The sequence below is a fragment of the Erithacus rubecula genome (genome assembly GCF_903797595.1).
Source record: "Erithacus rubecula genome assembly, chromosome: 28".
NCBI lineage: Eukaryota > Metazoa > Chordata > Aves > Passeriformes > Muscicapidae > Erithacus > Erithacus rubecula.
Genome location: NC_136680.1, coordinates 1048832 through 1068873, shown reverse-complemented (window position 1 = coordinate 1068873; position 20042 = coordinate 1048832). Strand labels below are relative to the sequence as shown.

The 20042-nt window shown below is 49.4% G+C and overlaps 2 protein-coding genes across 2 annotated transcripts; one reads left to right on the top strand and one right to left on the bottom strand.

Annotated features, from left to right (window-relative positions):
- Positions 1-7585: 7585 nt before the first annotated feature.
- Positions 7586-13209, top strand: NMRK2 (nicotinamide riboside kinase 2). Its single transcript, XM_079328109.1, has 8 exons — positions 7586-7799; positions 9466-9556; positions 10631-10679; positions 10886-11057; positions 11778-11849; positions 12226-12332; positions 12709-12794; positions 12875-13209. The coding sequence occupies exons 1-7, from the start codon at positions 7774-7776 to the stop codon at positions 12792-12794; spliced, it is 603 nt and encodes a 200-aa protein (XP_079184235.1). The 5' UTR covers positions 7586-7773; the 3' UTR covers positions 12875-13209.
- Positions 13210-14996: 1787 nt separating this feature from the next.
- Positions 14997-19984, bottom strand: DAPK3 (death associated protein kinase 3). The gene is made up of 9 exons (XM_079328284.1): positions 19913-19984; positions 18723-18825; positions 17618-17978; positions 16603-16732; positions 16437-16485; positions 16297-16323; positions 16047-16199; positions 15652-15697; positions 14997-15541 (listed from the first exon to the last, which is right to left on the bottom strand). Exons 2-9 carry the CDS (start codon positions 18782-18784, stop codon positions 14999-15001), a joined length of 1371 nt encoding a protein of 456 aa, XP_079184410.1. The 5' UTR covers positions 18785-18825; positions 19913-19984; the 3' UTR covers positions 14997-14998.
- Between the last annotated feature and the right edge of the window lie 58 nt (positions 19985-20042).

Sequence of the window (20042 nt, the reverse complement as noted above, 5' to 3'; positions counted from 1 at the left end):
TACAATAAAGAGCATTTTAAATGATAAATTGCTGCATGATTTAGATACAATAAAGAGCATTTAAAATATAATAAACAGCATTTTAAAGAGCCCTCCTACGGTTCCCAGCCCTCATTTTGAAGCTCAGAGCCTGGCCCAGCCCCAGGACACTTTTCCAGGCTGATCCCACTTCCCAAAGCTGTGCCAGCCCCGGTTATTTTTTCTCCTCTGTCTTTCCCTGTGGGAGCAGCTGCTGCTCCCCAGCCCGGGCTCTGCATGTGACCTGTGCCTCGGGACCTCCTGTCACCACAGGGAATGTCACCCTGTCACCCTGCTGGAGGTGCCAGCCACTCAAAGCTCACGGTGACACTCTGTGTCCTGCTGGGAAGGACGGGTGTCTGCCAATAAGGGCAGGAGTTTTTCTTTGAAATGGAGAATGTAACCCACTTTCCTGCAAATTATTGTTATAATTTTGAAATTAAGCGGCTGTCAGGTAAAGATATGGGAATTAGGAATAACAGTTCTTTACTAGGAAAATTAAAGTAGAAATGCAGGATTACAAAGAACAATCTCAAACCCTGACACAGTCAGAATCCAAGCTGGCACCCATCACTCATCTCGTTTTCCTCTGGAATCCAGTGGAAAGAAGGAACCTTGCTGTCCAAAATGTCAGTTTTTCTCTGGGTAGGAAAGGCTTGGCTCCTGCCCTGGCTGGAGCATCTCCCAGTGGGATGATGGAATTTTATCAGCCATGCACTGGGACTCACTGGCCATGAACAGGAGATATCTGCTGGAGGGAGGATGGGCTGTGGGAAGATAAAGATGATTGCCCAGCTGGTTTAAAGATGGCCCATTAGCAGAGAATGTGTGCCAGGAGATAAAGATCACTGCCACACCCACTTTGAAACAATGGCCCATTAACAGGAGATATCTCCCACAGGGATAAGAATCTGCCACACCCAGTTTGTAACAATGGCCCATTAACAGGTGATACCTCCTGGGTGAAGGTGGGTCATGGAAAGATAAAGATGATTGCCCAGCTGGTTTAAAGATGCCCATTAGCAGATAATCTGTGCCAGGAGATCAGGCTCCAACAGAGGGTGACAGAATTCACATTTCTGGCCACATCCTGTATCAGCCCCAGACACTCTGCTATTCCATTACCCTGGTTTTCCTCATCAGGAGCTGCTGCTCTCACTGGGGTTCATGGTAAATTCTCCTCTCTTGGTTGTTTTTGTTTCCCTGTTCTCCTCCAAATATGGGGAATTTGGGAAGATCCTCAGCCTTGGAGGAGGATTCTGAGCCACCCAATTCACACAGAGTAATTGGGGTTCTCTGAGCATTGTCAGACTTTTCAACAATGTTGTTTTAACTTTATAATCTGCATTTTAAATAATATCTCACTTTGTTCTTCATTTTTATAAAACCACACTGCTGCAGAATTAAAAGGTCACTGTTAAAAGTATTAAAGGTTCCTTGTGCTATGGTGGGTTGTAAAGTGATGGAAAAAAAGATCAGTAACACCAAATTTGGTGATTTGGGATCTCCTGATTGACATTTTGCCTTGGGCTCTTCAGCTCTTACAGTGTGAAATCCAAATATCCAGGATTCCAAGGGAAGTTTTCTAAGGAATATACATATATAGATATTAAATATATATCTTCAGGTATTTATTTATTAATTCTCCTCCAAACACGGTGCATTTGGGAAGATCCTCACCCTTAAAGGATCCAAAAACTCCCCCAGAGTCCTGCAAACAATAAATAACCCCAAAACTCAACATTCCCAAGTGAAAATAGCTCCCATTCCTCGCCTGTGACGTCCCCACCTTGGCATAACCATCCCATAAACAATGTCTTATGATTAGTGCAGGATTAAACTGCTGAATTAAAGCTGAATAAAGAAATGAGTCACATTCCCAAGGAACTAAACAATCCCAAGGGAATCATTCCCTGATGGCTCCAGGAAGATTAAACTGCCTGCTGCTAAATTCAGTCGAGTTTGACCAAAGAATATGAATGTCAACTTTTTAGTAAACATTAGTATTCTAAAAATAACATTGAGAGAGGGAACATGGCCTGACTCTGATTCATGGCATTTGTATGAGTGAAGTGTCAGGCAGATAATGGAGCCATAAACAAACCTCAAAAAAAAAAAAAAAAAAAAGGAAGTTTCAGATGACCAAAGAGGCTAAAAAAAAACCCACTTTCTGAACGTTTGGTGTTTGCATAATTCTTATTTTGGGTGAAGTTTGTTGGGCAGTGTTGAGGTGTCACCAGGGCTGGGGGTTTTTGGGGATTTGCTGGGAAGGAAGGAGACAGCTGGAATTGGGATGTCCAAATAGAGGCAGGAATTTGGGAATTGGAGTTATGTGGGTGAATTGCAGCTGCCAGCAGGAGCAGGGCAGAGAGAAAAACCAAAGTGAGGAGTCTAAAAAACCAACTGGGGAGAGGAACAGCCAGAGGGGCAGGAAAAAAAAACAACAAAAGGGGTTAAAATGTGATTTTATACTGAGAGAAAGGAGATTTTACAATGAGGAGAAGTGAGATTTTAAATGAGGAGAAAAGTGGTTTTACACTGAGGAAAATGAGATTTACACTGAGGAGAAGTGAGCTTTTAAATGAGGAAAAATCAGATTTACACTGAGGACAAGTGAGCTTTTAAATGAGGAAAAATCAGATTTACACTGAGGACAAGTGAGCTTTTAAATGAGGAAAAATCAGATTTACACTGAGGAGAAGTGAGCTTTTAAATGAGGAAAAATCAGATTTACACTGAGGACAAGTGAGTTTTTCAATGAGATTTACACTGAGGAGAAGTGAGTTTTTCATTGAGGATAAATGACATTTATACTGGGGAGAAATGAGATTTACACTGAAGAAAAGGAGATTTAAAATGAAGAGAAAATAGTTTTTACATTGCAGAGAAATTAATTTTTAAATGAGCTTTTCCATGAGAAGAAATTCCCCATGAGACACTGGGACACTGATCCCAAAAAATCCAACCCTGCTGCTCCCACCACAATTATTGTCTGATTCCAGCACTAAACATTTGATATGACTTTGGCCAAATTCTCTTTTTTTTTTACCCTTTCTTAAGGTAAAAATTCTGGGTTTTTTACCTTTTCCCAATGTAAAAATTCTGATTTTTTACCTTTTCTCAAAGTAAAAATTCTGGGGTTTTCACCTTTGCCCAGGGTAAAAATTCTGATTTTTTACCCTTTCTCAAGGCAAAAATTCTTAATTTTTTACCTTTTCCCAGGGTCAAAATTCTGGATTTTTTACTCTTTCCCAATGTAAAAATTCTGATTTTTTATCTTTTCCCGGGCTAAAAATTCTGGATTTTTTACCCTTTCCCAGTGTAAAAATTCTGATTTTTTACTTCTTCCCAAGGTGAAAAATTCAGTGTTTTTTACCTTTTCCCAAGGTAACAATTCTGGGGTTTTTACCCTTTTCCAATGCAAAAATTCTGATTTTTTACCTTTTCCCAGGGTCAAAATTCTGGGTTTTTTACCCTTTCCCAGGGTCAAAATTCTGGGGTTTTTTACCTTTTCCCAAATGTAAAAATTCTGATTTTTTTTTTACCTTTTCCCTGCAGGCCAATCCAACTGGGCAGAGTACAAATTTCACTTAGTGAGTTGGAATTTTTTGAACAAATATTTGGATTAGCAGTTCTGCAGTGCCCAGGGCCAGTGTCCCCTCAGACCTTTGACACAATTTTGGAACCTCTTGGTTTTTTTTTTTCCCCTTTCACAAGAGGTCAAATGCAGTAAAATAATCCCTGGAGTTGAATTTCTTAACCCAGACAATTTCCTAGGTCAGGGATGGGTGAGAAAAACAATCAAAGGGCATAAAAATTTTGAGCAGGGGATAATTTGAGGATAATTAATTAATTTTTTTTTTTACTTCCATCAGATGAGGGGAGGGATGTGAGGATATCATATAAATAAATATCAAGCTGGAAATTCAACTTCCCTGAATTGATTTCAAATTGAGAATCCAAGCTCCAGATTTCTCTGGAATTATCAATTTTACCTGGAATTGATGGTGGAAGTGCAAGTGGTGCCTTCAGGAACAACCAAATTATTTATTAATAATTCCCCTAATAATAATAATAATACTGGAATTAAGACTGGAAAAGCTCATTTGTTGTAATTTCTTACATAAACTCACCAAGTTCTACCTTAAACTTGATTTTTTTCTTCTTGCCTTCAATATCTTCTGTGCAAAATGTACAGAATTTTGGCCTCTGACAGTTAAAATTTCCCTAATTTGCAATTCATGTTCATTCAGGGGCAGCTCATTTTAGCACTTGGCCTTGGCCTGGTGAGCAGAAAGAGCTTTGAAGAGAAAAAAAAAAATTATTTTTATTTTTATTTTAGCTCAACGGACACAGCTGGGCTGAGCCAAAGGAGGTTTGAGGTCACAAAATTCTTCTTCAGACCTGAAAGAGAAAAATTTAATTTATTAAATTAATGATGTGAAGCATAATTTGAGGAAAAGCATCCTGAAAATAATGAGGGTATGGATAAGGAGTGGGATGGTGCCATGAGGAAAAGAAAATTCCAGAACCCAAATGGTTTGGAGGATTATTAATAAATATCAGAAAATATATTAAAAAAAATAAATATATATATGTATATTCCTTCCAAAACTTCCCTTGGAATTCTGGATATTTGGATTTCACAGAGAGCTGAAGAGCCCAAGGTAAAAATGTCAATCAGGAGATCCCAAATCCCCAAATTTGGTGTTACTGATTTTTTTTTTCCCCATTATTTTACAACCCACCATAGCACAAGGATCCTTTCATATTTTTAAACAGTTTTAACCTTTTAATTCTGCAGCAGTGTGTTTTTATAAAAAGGAAGAACAAGGTGAGATATTATTTAAAATGCAGATTATAAAGTTAAAACAATGTTGAAAAGGCTGAGAATGCTCAGAGAACCCCAATTAAGAAATATCTGGAATAATTCAAATTAAAACACAGGTTCTTGACTTACCTTAAATAATTTTATTTTATGTGAACTGGGGAGGAGGAGGTTCTCTGCAGAGATAATAGTTTAGGAATTTGTGTCTATTTACAAAAAAGAAACTGTTCCAAAAATTCCTTGTAAAGAGACATTCCAGGAAGATTCATCCACATTCCTTTCTGTGAACAGCTCGACTGAAAAAAAAATAAATAAATTAAAAATTAACATTTAATTCTCCTTCTTTTCCAGGAGTTTAGAGGAAAAAAATCTCTTCCCATGTCACTGCTGGATGAGTTTTAGATAATTAGGGAATTAAGGAATAAAGGAGGGGAGACAGAAAATAAAAAATCCTGACTTGGTTCTACCCTGGACATCTCTGGGTGACATTTCCACCTGGCCCATGACTAATTTAGGAAAAGGAAGAGTTGCCAAAAATGTTATTTTTAGCCATGGGGCCAGAGGGAGAGGGACAGGTGCAGGGGTGGGGTGAGATGGGGTGGGATGGGACAAAAATGAGAAAATGTAGGGAGGAAATTCCCATAAAAATGAGATATATTGGGGTGGGATGGGACAAAAATGAGAAAATGTAGGGAGGAAATTCCCACAAAAATGAGATATATTGGGGTGGGATGAACCCCAAAAATGAGAAAATGTAGGGAGGAAATTCCCATAAAAATGAGATATTTTGGGGTGGGATGAACCCCAAAAATGAGAAAATGTAGGGAGGAAATTCCCATAAAAATGAGATATTTTGGGGTGGGATGAACCCCAAAAATGAGACTTTTTGGGGTGGGATGAACCCCAAAAATGAGAAAATGTAGGGAGGAAATTCCCACAAAAATGAGATATTTTGGGGTGGGATGAACCCCAAAAATGAGAAAATGTAGGGAGAAAATTTCCATAAAAATGAGATATTTTGGGGTGGGATGAACCCCAAAAATGAGAAAATGTAGGGAGAAAATTTCCATAAAAATGAGATATATTGGGGTGGGATGAACCCCAAAAATGAGAAAATGTAGGGAGAAAATTTCCATAAAAATGAGATATATTGGGGTGGGATGAACCCCAAAAATGAGACAATGTAGAGATAAAATTCCCACAAAAATGGGACATTTGGGGGTGGGATGAACCCCAAAAATAAGAAAATGTAGGGATGAAATTCCCACAAAAATGAGACATTTAGGGGTAGGATGAGTCCCAAAAATATGATAATGTAGATATGAAATTTCCCCCCAAAATGGGGCATTTGGGGGTTGGGACCCTTCCATAAAAATGTGATATTTGGGGGGTGAAATTCCCCCCAAAAATGGGACATTGGAGGGATTAAATTTTCCCAAAAAATGTGATACTGGGGGTTGGACACTTCCCCAAAAATGTGACTTTGGGGGGGTGGGATGAACCCCAAAAATGTGACAATGTAGGGGTGAAATTCCCCCAAAAATGTGATATTGGGGGATTGGATCCCTCCTCCCCAAAAAATTTGGCATTGGAGGGTTGGACACCCCAAAAATGTAACTTTGGGGGGGTTAAACCCCCTTAAAATGTGACTTTAATGGGTTGAAACTGCCCAAAATGTGACACTGAGGGGTTGAATCCCCCCAAAAAATTTACATTGAGGGGTTCAACCCTTTAAAATATGATAGTTTCAGGTTGAACCCCCAAAAAATATTTACAATGGGGGGTCAAACTCTCTAAAATATATTTTCAGGTTGAAGCCCCCCAAAATGTGACACTAAGGGGTTTAACCCCCCCAAAAAATTTTACATTAAGGGGTTAAACCCTCTAAAATATGATATTTTCAGGTTGAAGCCCCCCCAAAATGTTACATTAAGGGGTTAAACTCCCTCAAAATGGGACATTGAGAGGTTGAAACCCCCCCAAAATTTTACATTGAAGGGTTAAACCCTCTAAAATGTGACATTGAGGGGCTGAACCCCCCCCAAAATATGACATTAAGGGGTTAAACTCCCCCAAAATGTGACATTGAGAGGTTGAACCCCCCCCAAAAAAATTTACATTGAGGGGTTAAACCCTCTAAAATATGATATTTTCAGGTTGAAGCCCCCCCAAATGTGACATTAAGGGGTTGAACTTCCCCAAAATGTGACATTGAGAGGTTGAACCCCCCCAAAAAAATTTACATTGAGGGGTTAAACCCTCTAAAATATGATATTTTCAGGTTGAAGCCCCCCCAAATGTGACACTAAGGGGTTGAACCCCCCCAAAATGTGACGTTGCAGGATTGACCCCCCCAAATAAAAAATCCAAAAGTGCCACGGGAGGGTTTGGCAGGATCCCTCCAAATAAAAATGTGACATTAAGGGGCTGAACCCCCCCAAAATATGACATTAAGGGGTTAAACTCCCCCAAAATGTGACACTAAGGGGTTGAACCTCCCCCCAAAATGTGACATTAAGGGGTTAAACTCCCCGAAAATGTGACACTAAGGGGTTGAACCCCCCCCCAAAATATGACATTAAGGGGCTGAACTCCCCAAAATGTGACATTGAGAGGTTGAACCCCCCCCCAAAATATGACATTAAGGGGTTAAACTCCCCCAAAATGTGACATTGAGCTTGGCCCGAACGTGACACGGTCACAGGGCTGCTCCGGGGCGGGGACAGCGCCTATAAATCCGCCCCAAAAGCGCCTTTTCCTCAATGGAAAGCTGCGGCAGGCAGAGCAGAATCAGGCAATTAAAATAAAAATAGAAAATTAAGGAATAGCCATAGCGGAGTTTTTGGTTGTGCTGAAAGTTTTTTCAGCCTTCTCAAATTTTTTTTTTTTTTTTTATCTCTCGATACATTCCGGCTCGCTGGGCAAAAATGAAATATATTATAGGCATCGGAGGGTAAGTCCTGGTTAAAATTTTGGGGTAATTTGTGGTTTTTCTTGGTTTAATTTTTGTAGGAAAGTTGGGGGTTATTTATATTCGGGATATGGGATTTGAGAGATGATGCAATGAAATGTGTGATGCTTAAATACAGAGAGTTCCACATACATTTTTATATACTCTTCAATTTATACTTTTAGATATATTTCTATTTTCTATATATTTTATAGGATTAAAAGGATGGATGCTGCTTCAACAGTTTTACAGGGCAGCACATCCTCTCATAAAAACTTAACTATATTTTTGATACATTAAATATATTTTTAATATACTTATTTGTGTTATATACATATTTATATACACAAATTAATACTTACAGTTTTGTCTTTTTAGAGATACTTTTATCCGTAACTTTATATATCCTTTTATAGGGTTAAGAGCAGGGATGCTGAGATGGCAAAACCATTCCTCAAATAAATTTACAGGCCAGACAGACAAAAAACAAATTCTTTTAAAATTTTCTCTGAAAGAAAGAAAAAAGGGGAAATCCCGTTTCTAATAAAATGGGGTGGTGGTGTATAAAACACATTGATTTTCATGTTAAAAAACAGGATTTAGAGTGTTTGAGACGGGGGGAGAGTGCGGCGGGAGGGTTGGGGAAATGGAACAGCGAAGGGTAATCAGGGTCATTAGAATAATATATTAATAATATGCGACTGAGGGATTTATACAGCTGAGGGATAAAAAAAAAAAAAGGGGGAATAAAACAAGGGAGAGGAAAGTTTTTCAGGGGTTTTATATTGAAGGGGTTATGGGGAGTGTGAGGGACCGATCGGCCATGGCGGCCCCGCGTTCCCCTCATGATTCCGCGTTCCCCTCATGATTCCGCGGCCATGGCGGCTCTGCGTTCCCCTCATGATTCCGCGTTCCCCTCATGAACCCGCGGCCATGGCGGCCCCGCCCGCTCCCCTCAGCGCCGCCGTTGCGCGCGCGCGGGAAGCGGCGCGGCCGTTACACGCGGGCGCGCGGCGCAGCGCGGGGGCGGGGCCGGTCGCAGCCAATCGGCAGCCGGGAAAAGGGCGGGACTGCGGATGTGGCAGCCAATCAGCGGCCGGCGCTGATGGGCGGGAAATTCAAACGGGGGGGTCGGGGGTCCTTCAGGGTCAGGGCTTGGCTCCCCTCAGGGGCTCCCGCCGCCGCCGGGCGGGCTCGGCTCCCTCGGGGGCTCGGCTCCCTCAGGGCTCGGTTCCCTCAGGGGCTCGGTTCCCTCGGGGGCTCGGTTCCCTCGGGGGCTCGGTTCCCTCAGGAGCTCGGCTCCCTCGGGGGCTCGGCTCCCTCGGGGGCTCGGTTCCCTCGGGGGCTCGGTTCCCTCGGGGGCTCGGTTCCCTCAGGGCTCGGCTCCCTCGGGGGCTCGGTTCCCTCGGGGGCTCGGCTCCCTCGGGGGCTCGGTTCCCTCGGGGGCTCGGCTCCCTCGGGGGCTCGGCTCCCTCAGGGGCTCGGTTCCCTCAGGGGCTCGGTTCCCTCAGGGCTCGGTTCCCTCAGGGCTCGGTTCCCTCAGGGCTCGGCTCCCTCGGGGCTCGGCTCCCTCAGGCCTCGGTTCCCTCACCCGTGTCTGCCCCGCTGGGGATCCCAGAGCCGCTTCTAATGCGATTCTTCCACCTCTGTCTCGCCCCGCTCCGTGCAGGGTCACCAATGGTGGCAAAACCACCTTGACCAACAGGCTGATCAAGGCGCTCCCCAACTGCTGCGTGATCCATCAGGACGATTTCTTCAAGGTAAGTCGAGTCCCCTCTTCCTTGCAGCGTTAATTATATATGCAGGGAAAATCAGTTTTGACAGCTTAGGGGGTCACAAGCTTTCTGGTTTAATGGGGGGTTTTTAATATATATATATATATTTAATTTTTAAATGACTGGACAGGTGGGGAGTTCCTGACCTTTACAAATGCCACAGGAACTTCGCGTGACCCAGCTCAGGGTGGTCACAGCAAAATCACCTTTAAATGTTAACAACAATTTAAATTTAGTACTGATTTCAGGCAGAGATTATTTACTGTGCTCTGAATGAATCTTCTCCATATTGGAACTTCCCGCCTTGTTTTATTAAATTAATGAGACTGTTACATGATGCTGTAGGGTTTCAGCACCTCTATGCTGGTTTAAACACAAAAAAGGGGATTTTATGGAACAGCTTTGATAGATCTGTATCAGAACCCAATTAAAATATTGCAGAGATTAATTCAGAATGGCTTGGCTGCCTTCTGAATGTGCAGAATGCTCCTGCACCCCAAAGAGATGCAGGAATGGCCTTGGAGCAGTTCTGGGTCATCCCCAAAACATGAAAAGCTCCAGCACGGTGTGCTCAGTGTGTCCTGCACAGATTTCATCACTTGGGAGCCCTGGGGAGAGGAATTCTGTTTGATTTTCCATTTTAAAAAAATCTGCAACTTCTATTTTAAGTGACTGCCATCATGAGGAAAGTGGTAACTGGGCAGCCAAAGTGTTGACGTGCCTTTTAAACAGAGGAGTTCAAACACTTTTCTTTTATTAAAAATGTACATTCTAGCACTTACTGAGCTATTTGCAGTTTAAAATTGGCACTTTAAAATTGACACTTTATAATTCGCACTTGAAAATTCTTCAGTGTTGATTCACGAGCAACACACCCTGCAGCATTTTACCAACTAACAGCCAACCTCTCAAGGGATTAACATAAAGATCTTTATGCAGAGTGGTTTGAGGGAGCTCTGCAGAGCTCCTGGGGTCGGGGCAAGGCTGGGGTGTGAATGTCCCTGCAGCCCCAGGGGTGGTTTTTGTTGCAGCAATGTTTTATTGCTCACTATATTTCAGCCACAAGATCAAATAGAAGTCGGGGAAGACGGCTTTAAGCAGTGGGATGGTAAGAGCAGTGCTCCCTATAGGATGCAGTAATGTATATTCTTTCCCTAAGTATTTTTTTTTTTTTTTTTTCGTTGTTAAAAGTAAATTTTCTGTAATTGTAACGTTTTTTACCGAGCTCAATCCATTCTATGCTCCCGAGCCCCCGGTGCTGGGTGGTGTTTGATGGTGTCCCTTTTTCCCACCCACCCCCTTTCTCCTGAGCAGTGCTGGATTCCCTGGATATGGAGGCAATGGTGAGCACAGTGCAGGCCTGGAGTGAGAACCCTGTCAAGTTTGCCCGTTGCCACGGGGTGAATGTCACACCTGGCTCTAGAGAGCCAACCTCCCAAGATATCCAGATCTTGGTCATTGAAGGCTTCCTGCTTTATAATTACAAGTAAGCTTTGGAGAATTCATGGGAAGGTTCCTTAAATCCCCTCGTGGCAGAGCTAAAAACTCCTTTTTTGCTAATTTCCCCTTCCTGTCTTGTTAGGAATTCTCACCCCTGGAGAGTTTTCTGCTGTAAAATGTAAAAGTGAGGTGAATTTAAGGTGCTGATTTAGGGCAGTTTCAGAGCAGGATTTTTGCTGGCAGAGGGGTGCCCCTCTTTGCTCAGGGCAATAATCCATGCACTGCCTGGAATCTCCCCTGGAATTTAGGAACAGTCCTGTGCTTGTTTAACCCTGACTCCACTGAGCAAGATGAGCAGAGACAAATCCCTGGGTTTTTGGGAGGAATCCCAGGGTGGTTTGGAAGGGAGCCCATCCAGCTCCAAGCCCAGTCTGGCCTTGGACACCTCCATGAACATGAGCTGAGGAGCTGCCCTGTCCCAGATCTGGCTCCAAACTGGATTTTGGAGTGATCTAGGAAGAGCCAGAGTTCCCTCTGACCCCCTCAGGACCAGCTGAGGTGGGAAAAGTCCCTGCTGGGGCCATTCTGACCTTCAGAAAGTTTTCTGTAGTTTAGAGTTAACAAACCCACTTCCCCTTGGCTTGTGTTGAACAGACACAAATCCCTTAGAGGCAGAGAGATTCCTGTGGTGTGTGGGGGGTGGTTTTGTGCTTTTTCCTGTCATTACCAGTGAGATGTCCCTGTGCTGTGCTTGTCCCCTCCCCAGACCCCTGGTGGAGCTGTTTGACCTTCGTTACTACCTGGCAGTGCCCTATGATGAGTGCAAGAGGAGGAGGAGGTGAGAACATCCCTGCTGTGCCTCCAGCCCTTCGTGGAATCCTGCAATTGTTGGGGTTGGAAGGACCTTAAATGTCACCTCATCCCATCCTGCCCGTGCTCCCAGTGCTCCTTGCACATTCCAGGGGTGGAAATTCAGAGTTTCTGGGGGGTGTTGGTGTCATGAGTTCGAGTGGGAAATGGCAGCAGGGCTGAGGAAGGGAGTGGGGTGTGAATTTGGAGTCACAGTCCCCAAGTGCCACAAACACAGGCCTGGGGACTCCACCATGCCCGGGCTGATCCTTTACAATCCTTCCCATGATATTTTCATTTTTTCCTGATGCCCAATCTAAAGCTCAGGCCCTGCTGACATTCCTTTGCCATGTTTTTCTCCCCAGTACAAGGAGCTACACTGTGCCTGACCCCCCAGGGCTCTTTGATGGCCACGTGTGGCCCATGTACCTGAAGCACAGGAAGGAGATGGAGGATGGAGGTGTGGATGTGGGTAAGGCTTCCCCAGACACAAACCCTTCAGCAGGAATTGGCTGATTTCATTCCAGCAAACTTCCACTGGCATGATGCAGCTTGCTATTTTTACTCCCAAGTTGTAATCCTGGCCTACTTTGGATAAATACAGGCAGTTTTAGAGCTCACAACTTATTGCCTTTGCTTTGTACTCTTAAGGGCTTAGAGGGGATTAAAAAATTAGAAAGAAAAAAAAAAGAATTTATAATGGAAGGAGGATTTCACAGGTTGTTGTGTTTTTAGGATTGTTCTGTTCTTCCAATAGAAAAACAAAAAAAGTGAAATATTTAAAAAGTAATCTCCCAAAATCTCATTGTGATGGGGAGCCCCAGCCTGACTCTCCTTTCTTCTCCCAGTTTATTTAGATGGCCTGAAGTCCAGGGATGAACTCTACAACCAAGTCTTTGAAGATATTCACAACAAGCTCTTGAATTGCTCCTAGGTAACTCAGCTGCAGAGGGCAGGAAAGGAGGGGCTGTGCTGGAACTGCTGGCATCTCACCTTTCCCCTTCCTCTTTCCAGGCTCTGGGAAGATCTGTGTACAGCTGATGTAAATAATACTTGGAGTGGGAGTGGGGGTTATTTGTGTGAACCCCTCTCCCATTGCCTCTGGCAAGTCCCTTCTGTATATAATTGAAAACTGAGGATAATTTATTCCCACCACATGGACAGGATTGCCTTGGTGGGGGTTTTTTTTTGTAATTATTTTATATTCCACTGGCTTACAGAGAAGTTGGAAACAGCATTTTTATAGCAGAGCAAGTGCTGGGAAAACAAGAGAGCTCCTGCAGACAGGAAGGCTTCATGCAAGGCTTGTTTGTAGCATCAACAATTCAGTAAAAATCCACTTCAGTCTCCTTCTGAGGGCCTGGTTGAATTCATCACTCAGATTTATTGCAATAAAAATGAGTGTGAGGCTCATCCAAAACACAGCAACAGCCCCTTTTTCCTGCTTGTTTGAAATTCCAGCCCTGGGTGGCTTCAAAGCTCTTCCCTGTGTCCCTGGTTGGGTTTGGGTGCTCACACAGCCCCCAGCAGCTGGGAATGGAGCAGGTTGGGAATTTAAATCCATCAGCTGAACTGGGGGGGATTTCTCAGGGAATGAGAAATGAAAATTCTGCTTTCCCAGAACCAGTTCAGCTAAAACACCATGCAGATTTCAGCTTGGGGGAGGGCAGTGTGTGTCCACACAGAGGGAAGTGTCAGGGGGGTGGCTGCAAAGGGGACAGGAGCAGAATGTCCTGGTGCTGTCACATCCCCTTCAGGCTGCAGGGAAATCATGAATCACACCCCAGATTTTGCCTTTTTAGAGCAATTCTGGTGTCATTTGGTGCATCCACGTGGGTGAGATGCCCCTGCTGCTCCAGGGGTGAATGACCAGGAGCCTTTAGGGAGTGAAAGCCAAGCCCTGGGCACGCAGAGAATGCAGGAAGGTTTTTCTCTCACTATGTGAACTCTGCCCGCTTTGGGGACAGCTGGGCTATAGGATTTCCATCCATCCATCCCTTCAGCCACTGCTCCTCTGGCAGGGCTGGGGCTCCATCCAAAGCTGCCCCCGGGGCAGGGGGGGCTCGGTGTCCCCTGGGCGCGGGGACAGCCCCAGGCACGCCCTCCCTGGCAGGGAACACCGCGGCAGCTCCAGTTACCAACAGCTCCACGTGTCCCATGGCTGGGGGTGAAACCAACACCTCAGCAGGGCCAGGGACACGGGGCACGGCCCCTCTGAGCCCCGGGGGGCTGCAGGGGCCAGGACAGAGTGACAAATCCTAAAAGGAGAAATCCCCCGAGGCTGGAGCTGCCATCCCCTGGGCTTGGGCTGGTGATTCCCCGGATCAAATTCTGCTGGATCTTGGCTCCGGGGGCTGCAGGCACTGGGAAAGCCCTGGGTGCTCCCAGGGGAAATGGGAACTGCTCCGGGGTTCTCTGGAATCTGGTGCTCAAGACAAATGGGTGACCTAAAGAGAAAAAATCTTGCTTTTCCTGATTTTTAAATTGAATCTCTCAAGGCCAGAGCAGCTGTTTGCACAGTCCAGGCTTTGATAAATCCCTGGGATTGCCCATGACCGCCTGCCATAGGAGCCATCCCTGAGCTCCTGCCCCTGTCCCCAGCAGTGAGGGGTCTCAGGAAGAGGGGCTGGGGGTTCCCCAGCCTGGGAACACCCCAAAAACCATCCCCAGCCCTCCCTCTGCACCCACAGCGAGCTCACCCACCAGCACTGGATCTCCTGAGGGAAAAAAAAAAAAAACATTTCCACCCCCCAAATTAAGGAAATCCCTCCAAGATGGGAGCACAGTGGGGGAGTTGTCACAGTGATTCTCATCCCCCTCCCAACCCCAGTCCCACCGCGGCAGGAGCTGAGGCAGCCGCCCCACCAGACAAACCTTTATTCTGGGCAAGGGGGAGCCAGGGCTGGCACAGGGGACAGGGAGTGCAGCCCCCCGGGGGGAATGTGGGGCACAGGAGGCGCCCGGGGGCTGCGGGGTGTGTGTGAGGCCACGCCGGGAGCGGTCCTTGGTGCCGGGGGGCTGGGACAGCTCGGGGTGGGAGGGGACAAACAGCCCGGGGCGCGACAGCGGTGACAGCGCAGGGACAGAGGCGGGCAGGAGCCGAAGCCGGGCCGGCCCAGCGCCGCTCCCCGAGCAGCGCTAGCGGATGCTGCCCTCGCCCTCGCCGCTCTGCAGCTTCTCCCTCTCGATGGACCACACCAGCTCCTGCACGAACTTCATCTCCGTGGCCACCTGCTTGGCCAGCGCCTCGTAGTGGTTCTCCAGCTTGCGGTAGCGCCGCCGGAGCCCGTTGGCCGCCTGCGCCACGCCCCTGCTCTGCTCCTGCGCCTGCTTCTTCAGCGCCTCCGTCCTCAGCAGCTCCTGCCGGATCTGCCGCAGGTCCTGGCTGATGCTCTCGTTCTCCTCTTTGTACCACGACTCCTTCTCCTCGTAGATGGACAGCAGCGCCTCGATGTCCTCCCGGAAGGATTTCTTGTTCCTCTCCAGCTCTCGCAGGCTCTCCTCGGCAGCGGCCACCTCCTCCATGACCTTGGAGAAGCGCTCGAAGTTGATGTAGGTGTTGTTGGGGGGCATGCTGGAGTGGGATTTGATGGTGTACTCCTTCAGCCGCGTGGTCTTCAGCCGGCGCCGCTCGGGCTTCTTGCAGCTCTCCTCGTTCCGGACGTTCCTCCTCTTGATCACCTGGGGCGGGGACAGGGTGTCACCCACCCGCAGGCAGGGCTACCAAAGCAGCAGCACAGCCCCGGCCCCGGGGTCAGACAGCCACAAATGCTGATTCTGTAAGTGCTCACCTTAATCCAAGGGTGCTCCAGGCTCTGGGCGATGGTCATTCGCTTCCTGCAAACACAGCAAGGCTGGGATCAGGCCAGAGGCTTTGCTGCTCCTACCCTGGAAAAGCAGCTTGGGTGCTGTGATCACCTCTGGGGCTGGCTGAGCCTGGACAAACTCACTGCACTCAGCCCCCAACCCCTCAAACCCCCTCCCAAGAGAAACAGGCAGAGGATCCCATGGAAACCTCCCAACCCCGCTGCTCCTTCCCAAACCCTGAGCCCTGGGGGCCCAGCTCAAACCCTCCCAAAGCCCAGTGGAGCTCCTGCACCCTCAGGGGGATCTCAGGGAGCTGCCTGGGGCAGGGGGGACTGTCCCCTCTCCCAGAGCAGCCCCAGCCCTGCTCCCTGTCCCTCACTTGGGGTCCTTGACGAGCAGGCGGCGGATGAAGTCCTTGGCCAGCTCGCTGGTGTTGCTGAAATATTCCTCATCAAAGTCGTAGTTGACAGCAGAGATGTTGGTCAGAGTCTCCTGCTTTGTCTCTCCCAGGAATGGGGAGGCTCCACTCAGCCTGAGGGGAGAGAAGGTTGGGACACCCCAAAACAGCTGCAGGCCGAGGTGGGGGCTCACCCTGCACTCTGCCCCCTGCAGAGCTGCCTGATACTCACAGGATGTAGGTGATGACCCCGATGCTCCTGCAGGAGAGAGGGAGAGCAGGCTGAGGTCACACAGAGCTTTGGGGAGACCCCCCAGCAGGAGGGGAGCAGCTGCTGCAGCCATGGGAAGGGTTGGCAGGGGAATCACTCACCACATGTCGGCCTCCAGCCCCAGGGGCTCGTAGTTCACAATTTCTGGGGCTTTAGGAGGAAAGGGGAGAAAATGTGTTTATTGTGGGGGAAGGAACCAGAGCTGGGTGTCTCTCCAGGATGAATCCAAAGCTTTCAGCACCCTGAGGAGCCCCCAGGAACACTCACCTACAAACTCTGGGGTGCCAAAGATATTCTTGAACTCGTTCCCAGCCTCGATCTTGTGGGCGATCCCGAAGTCGATGAGTTTGATGCGAGGGTTTGGCACGTTCTTGTCCAGCAGCATGATGTTCTCAGGCTGTGGGGGAGAGGGGCTGGGTCTGTCCTGGGCCCCTCACTCCACAGGAGAGGATGAGTGGCTCAAGATGGGAGAGATCCCAAGCACCAACCCCACTGCACAGACCCCCATTCCTGAGTGCTGATTCCCAGAGCTCACCTGGGGGCTCCTCCCTGCTCCCAGAGCTGAACAAGGGGTGTGTGCAGCTCCCAGAACTCACCTGGGGGTTTATCCCTGCTCCCAGAGCTGAACAAGGGGTGTGTGAAGCTCCCAGAACTCACCTGGGGGTTTATCCCTGCTCCCAGAGCTGAACAAGGGGTGTGTGCAGCTCCTAGAGCTGAGCTCAGGGTGTGCTCAGCCCCCAGAGCTGAGGGTCCTCTCAGCCCCCAGAGCTCAGGGTGTGTTCAGTCCCCAAAACTCAGCTCAGGGTGTGCTCAGCCCCCAAATCTGAGCTCAGGGTGTGTTCAGTCCCCAAAACTGAGCTCAGGGTGTGTTCAGTCCCCAAAACTGAGCTCAACCCCCCAGAGCTGAGGGTCCCTGCAGCGCCCAGAGCTGAGCTCAGGGTGTGCTCAGCCCCCAGAGCTGAGGGTCCTGCAGCCCCCAGAGCTGAGCTCAGGGTGTGCTCAGCCCCCAGAGCTGAGGGTCCTGCAGCCCCCAGAGCTGAGCTCAGGGTGTGCTCAGCCCCCAGAGCTGAGGGTCCTGCAGCCCCCAGAGCTGAGCTCAGGGTGTGCTCAGACCCCAGAGCTGAGGGTCCCCTCAGCCCGCAGAGCTCAGGGTGTGTTCAGTCCCCAAATCTGAGCTCAGGGTGTGTTCAGTCCCCAAAGCTGAGCTCAGGGTGTGCTCAGCCCCCAGAGCTGAGGGTCCTGCAGCCCCCAGAGCTGAGGGTCCTGCAGCCCCCACAGCCACCTTCAGGTCGAAGTGGGCGATGTGCTTGGAGTGCAGGTAGTGCACCCCGTCCAGGATCTGCTTCAGGAACTGCGTCGCCTCCTCCTCGGTCAGCGACTCCTTCTCGGCCAGGAAGTCGAAGAGCTCCCCCCCGGACACCAGCTCCAGGATCAGCACCACGTCGGTCTTGTTCTCGAAGATGTCGTGCAGGGTGATGATGTTGGGGTGCTGGATCTCGCGCAGGATGTTCACCTCGCGCTCGATCTCCTCGCGGCTCACGCCCCTGCGGCTCGACGACAGCCGCCGCTTCTTGATGAACTTGGCCGCGTATTCCAGCCCCGTCTTCCTCTCCCGGCACTTCCTGACGATGGCGAACTGCCCGCTAGGGGGAGAGGGAGCAGAGGAGAGGGTTTGCTGCGCGCAGTTTGTCTCCAGGAGTGGCGGCAATCGGGGTTTTGGGATGCTCGGCACGCCCTGGAACCGGAGTGCAGGAAGGAAATTCCCCCCAGGAATTTCAGGTTGTGATCACCCAGGGTGGGAGATGCCCATCAGCACCCCCTTCCCATCCTGGGAGCAAATGTTAAACTCCAGGAGACTCCAAAGCCTGATGGAAGGGAAACATCTGAAATCAGAGTGACTGCACCTGGACCTGACACTCTTCATACCTTGATACATCCCTGGGGGCAGAGTGGGGCCCATCCATGGCCACCACATCCCTCCCCATGGCTCACAAACAACCACAGCCACAGAGGGGCAAGAGAAGCCCTAAAAGTTCCTCTGCTTTCAAATCAAAAAACCAACCCACTTAAGTGTCCCCAGACGCTTTTGCTGCCCGAGGAGGAGCCAGGATGCGGCGGCAGCTCCCCCAGCGCCGCCCCTGCATCGCGGCTGATTCAATCCCATCGAGGCTCTGAGTCACCCTGGGTCCCTCCCACAGGCGCCGGGCCAGCAGCAGCCACCGCGGAAGGGCCGGGAGCCCCGGCCCCGGCCGGCAGCTCCACCGGGAGCAAGGTTAATTAACGCTCTTGAAAAAAATCTCAATCTGCCAGAGGTGCCCGAGGGGCACGGGGACGCTGCGGGGATCCAGGGGAGCGCCTGGCGGGGGGTGCAGCGGGATGTTCCTCACCTGCCCAGCTCCTCTCCCATCTCATAGAAATCCTCCACGCTCTCCTGGCGGAAGGTGGACATGGCTGCAGCCAGCAGGGGGTCAGAGAGCCGGGGATCAGCACCTGAACACCCAAAAACCAAATACAATGGGGGGGCTGTGAGCCGGGAGCAGGCAGCACAGGGATCCCGAACCCGCGGGCATGCAGAGCCCCGGGGCCCGCGGCAGCTCAGGGGTTAATGCTGGGGATGCCCCTCGGGCTCGCCAGGGGACAGAGGGGACAAGGGGGAAAAGCCTTTCCCTGCCCCACACTCGCTGTCCACCCCGTCATCCTCATCCCTTTGCTGGGTCTCCCTGCCCCACAGCCCCACAGCCGATAAACCCCCAAAACCCCACACCTGATAAACCCCAAAACCCCACACCCAATAACCCCCACACTCAATAAACCCCCAAAACCCCACACCCGATAAACCCCCAAAACCCCACACCCGATAACCCCCACACCCAATAACCCCCAAAACCCCACACTCAATAAACCCCCAAAACCCCACACCTGATAAACCCCACACCCGATAAACCCCCAAAACCCCACAGCTGATAAACCCCCAAAACCCCACACCCAATAACCCCCACACTCAATAACCCCCCAGAACCCCACACCCGATAAACCCCCAAAACCCCACACCCAATAACCCCCACACTCAATAAACCCCCAAAACCCCACACCCAATAACCCCCCACACCCAATAACCCCCAAAACCCCACACCCAATAACCCCCACACCCAATAACCCCCAAAACCCCACACTCAATAACCCCCACACTCAATAACCCCCCAGAACCCCACACCCAATAACCCCCCACACCCTCTTCCCAATCCCTGCACATCCCCTCCTGCCCCCCAGCCCCTCCCCATCCCAATTCAGCCCCTCTCACACCCACAGCCCCCCACTCCCCCCACATCCCCCATCCTAACCCCTACCCCTCCTTTTCCAGCCCCATCCCGATCCCCCACAGGCCCCACACCCACAGCCCCCCCCCCTCCCTGTCCTTCCGCACCCCACCCCACAGGCCTCAACCCCCCCACAGCCGTCCCCGCGCCATCCCTCCCTCCCCAGGGCAGCCAGCCTCGCTCCATCACCCCCGCCCCGCCCGCACAGCCCCGCATCGCCCCTCACAGACCCCTCGTTTGTACCGAGCCCCCCTCACAACCTGGGCCGCCGCCGCCGCCCGCGCCGCCGCCGCCACATTCCAGCACACAGGCCCCGCCCACCCCGCATGAGGCCCCGCCCACCCATAATACTCACTGCAAATCCAGCCCCGCCCACCCCCGCATGAGGCC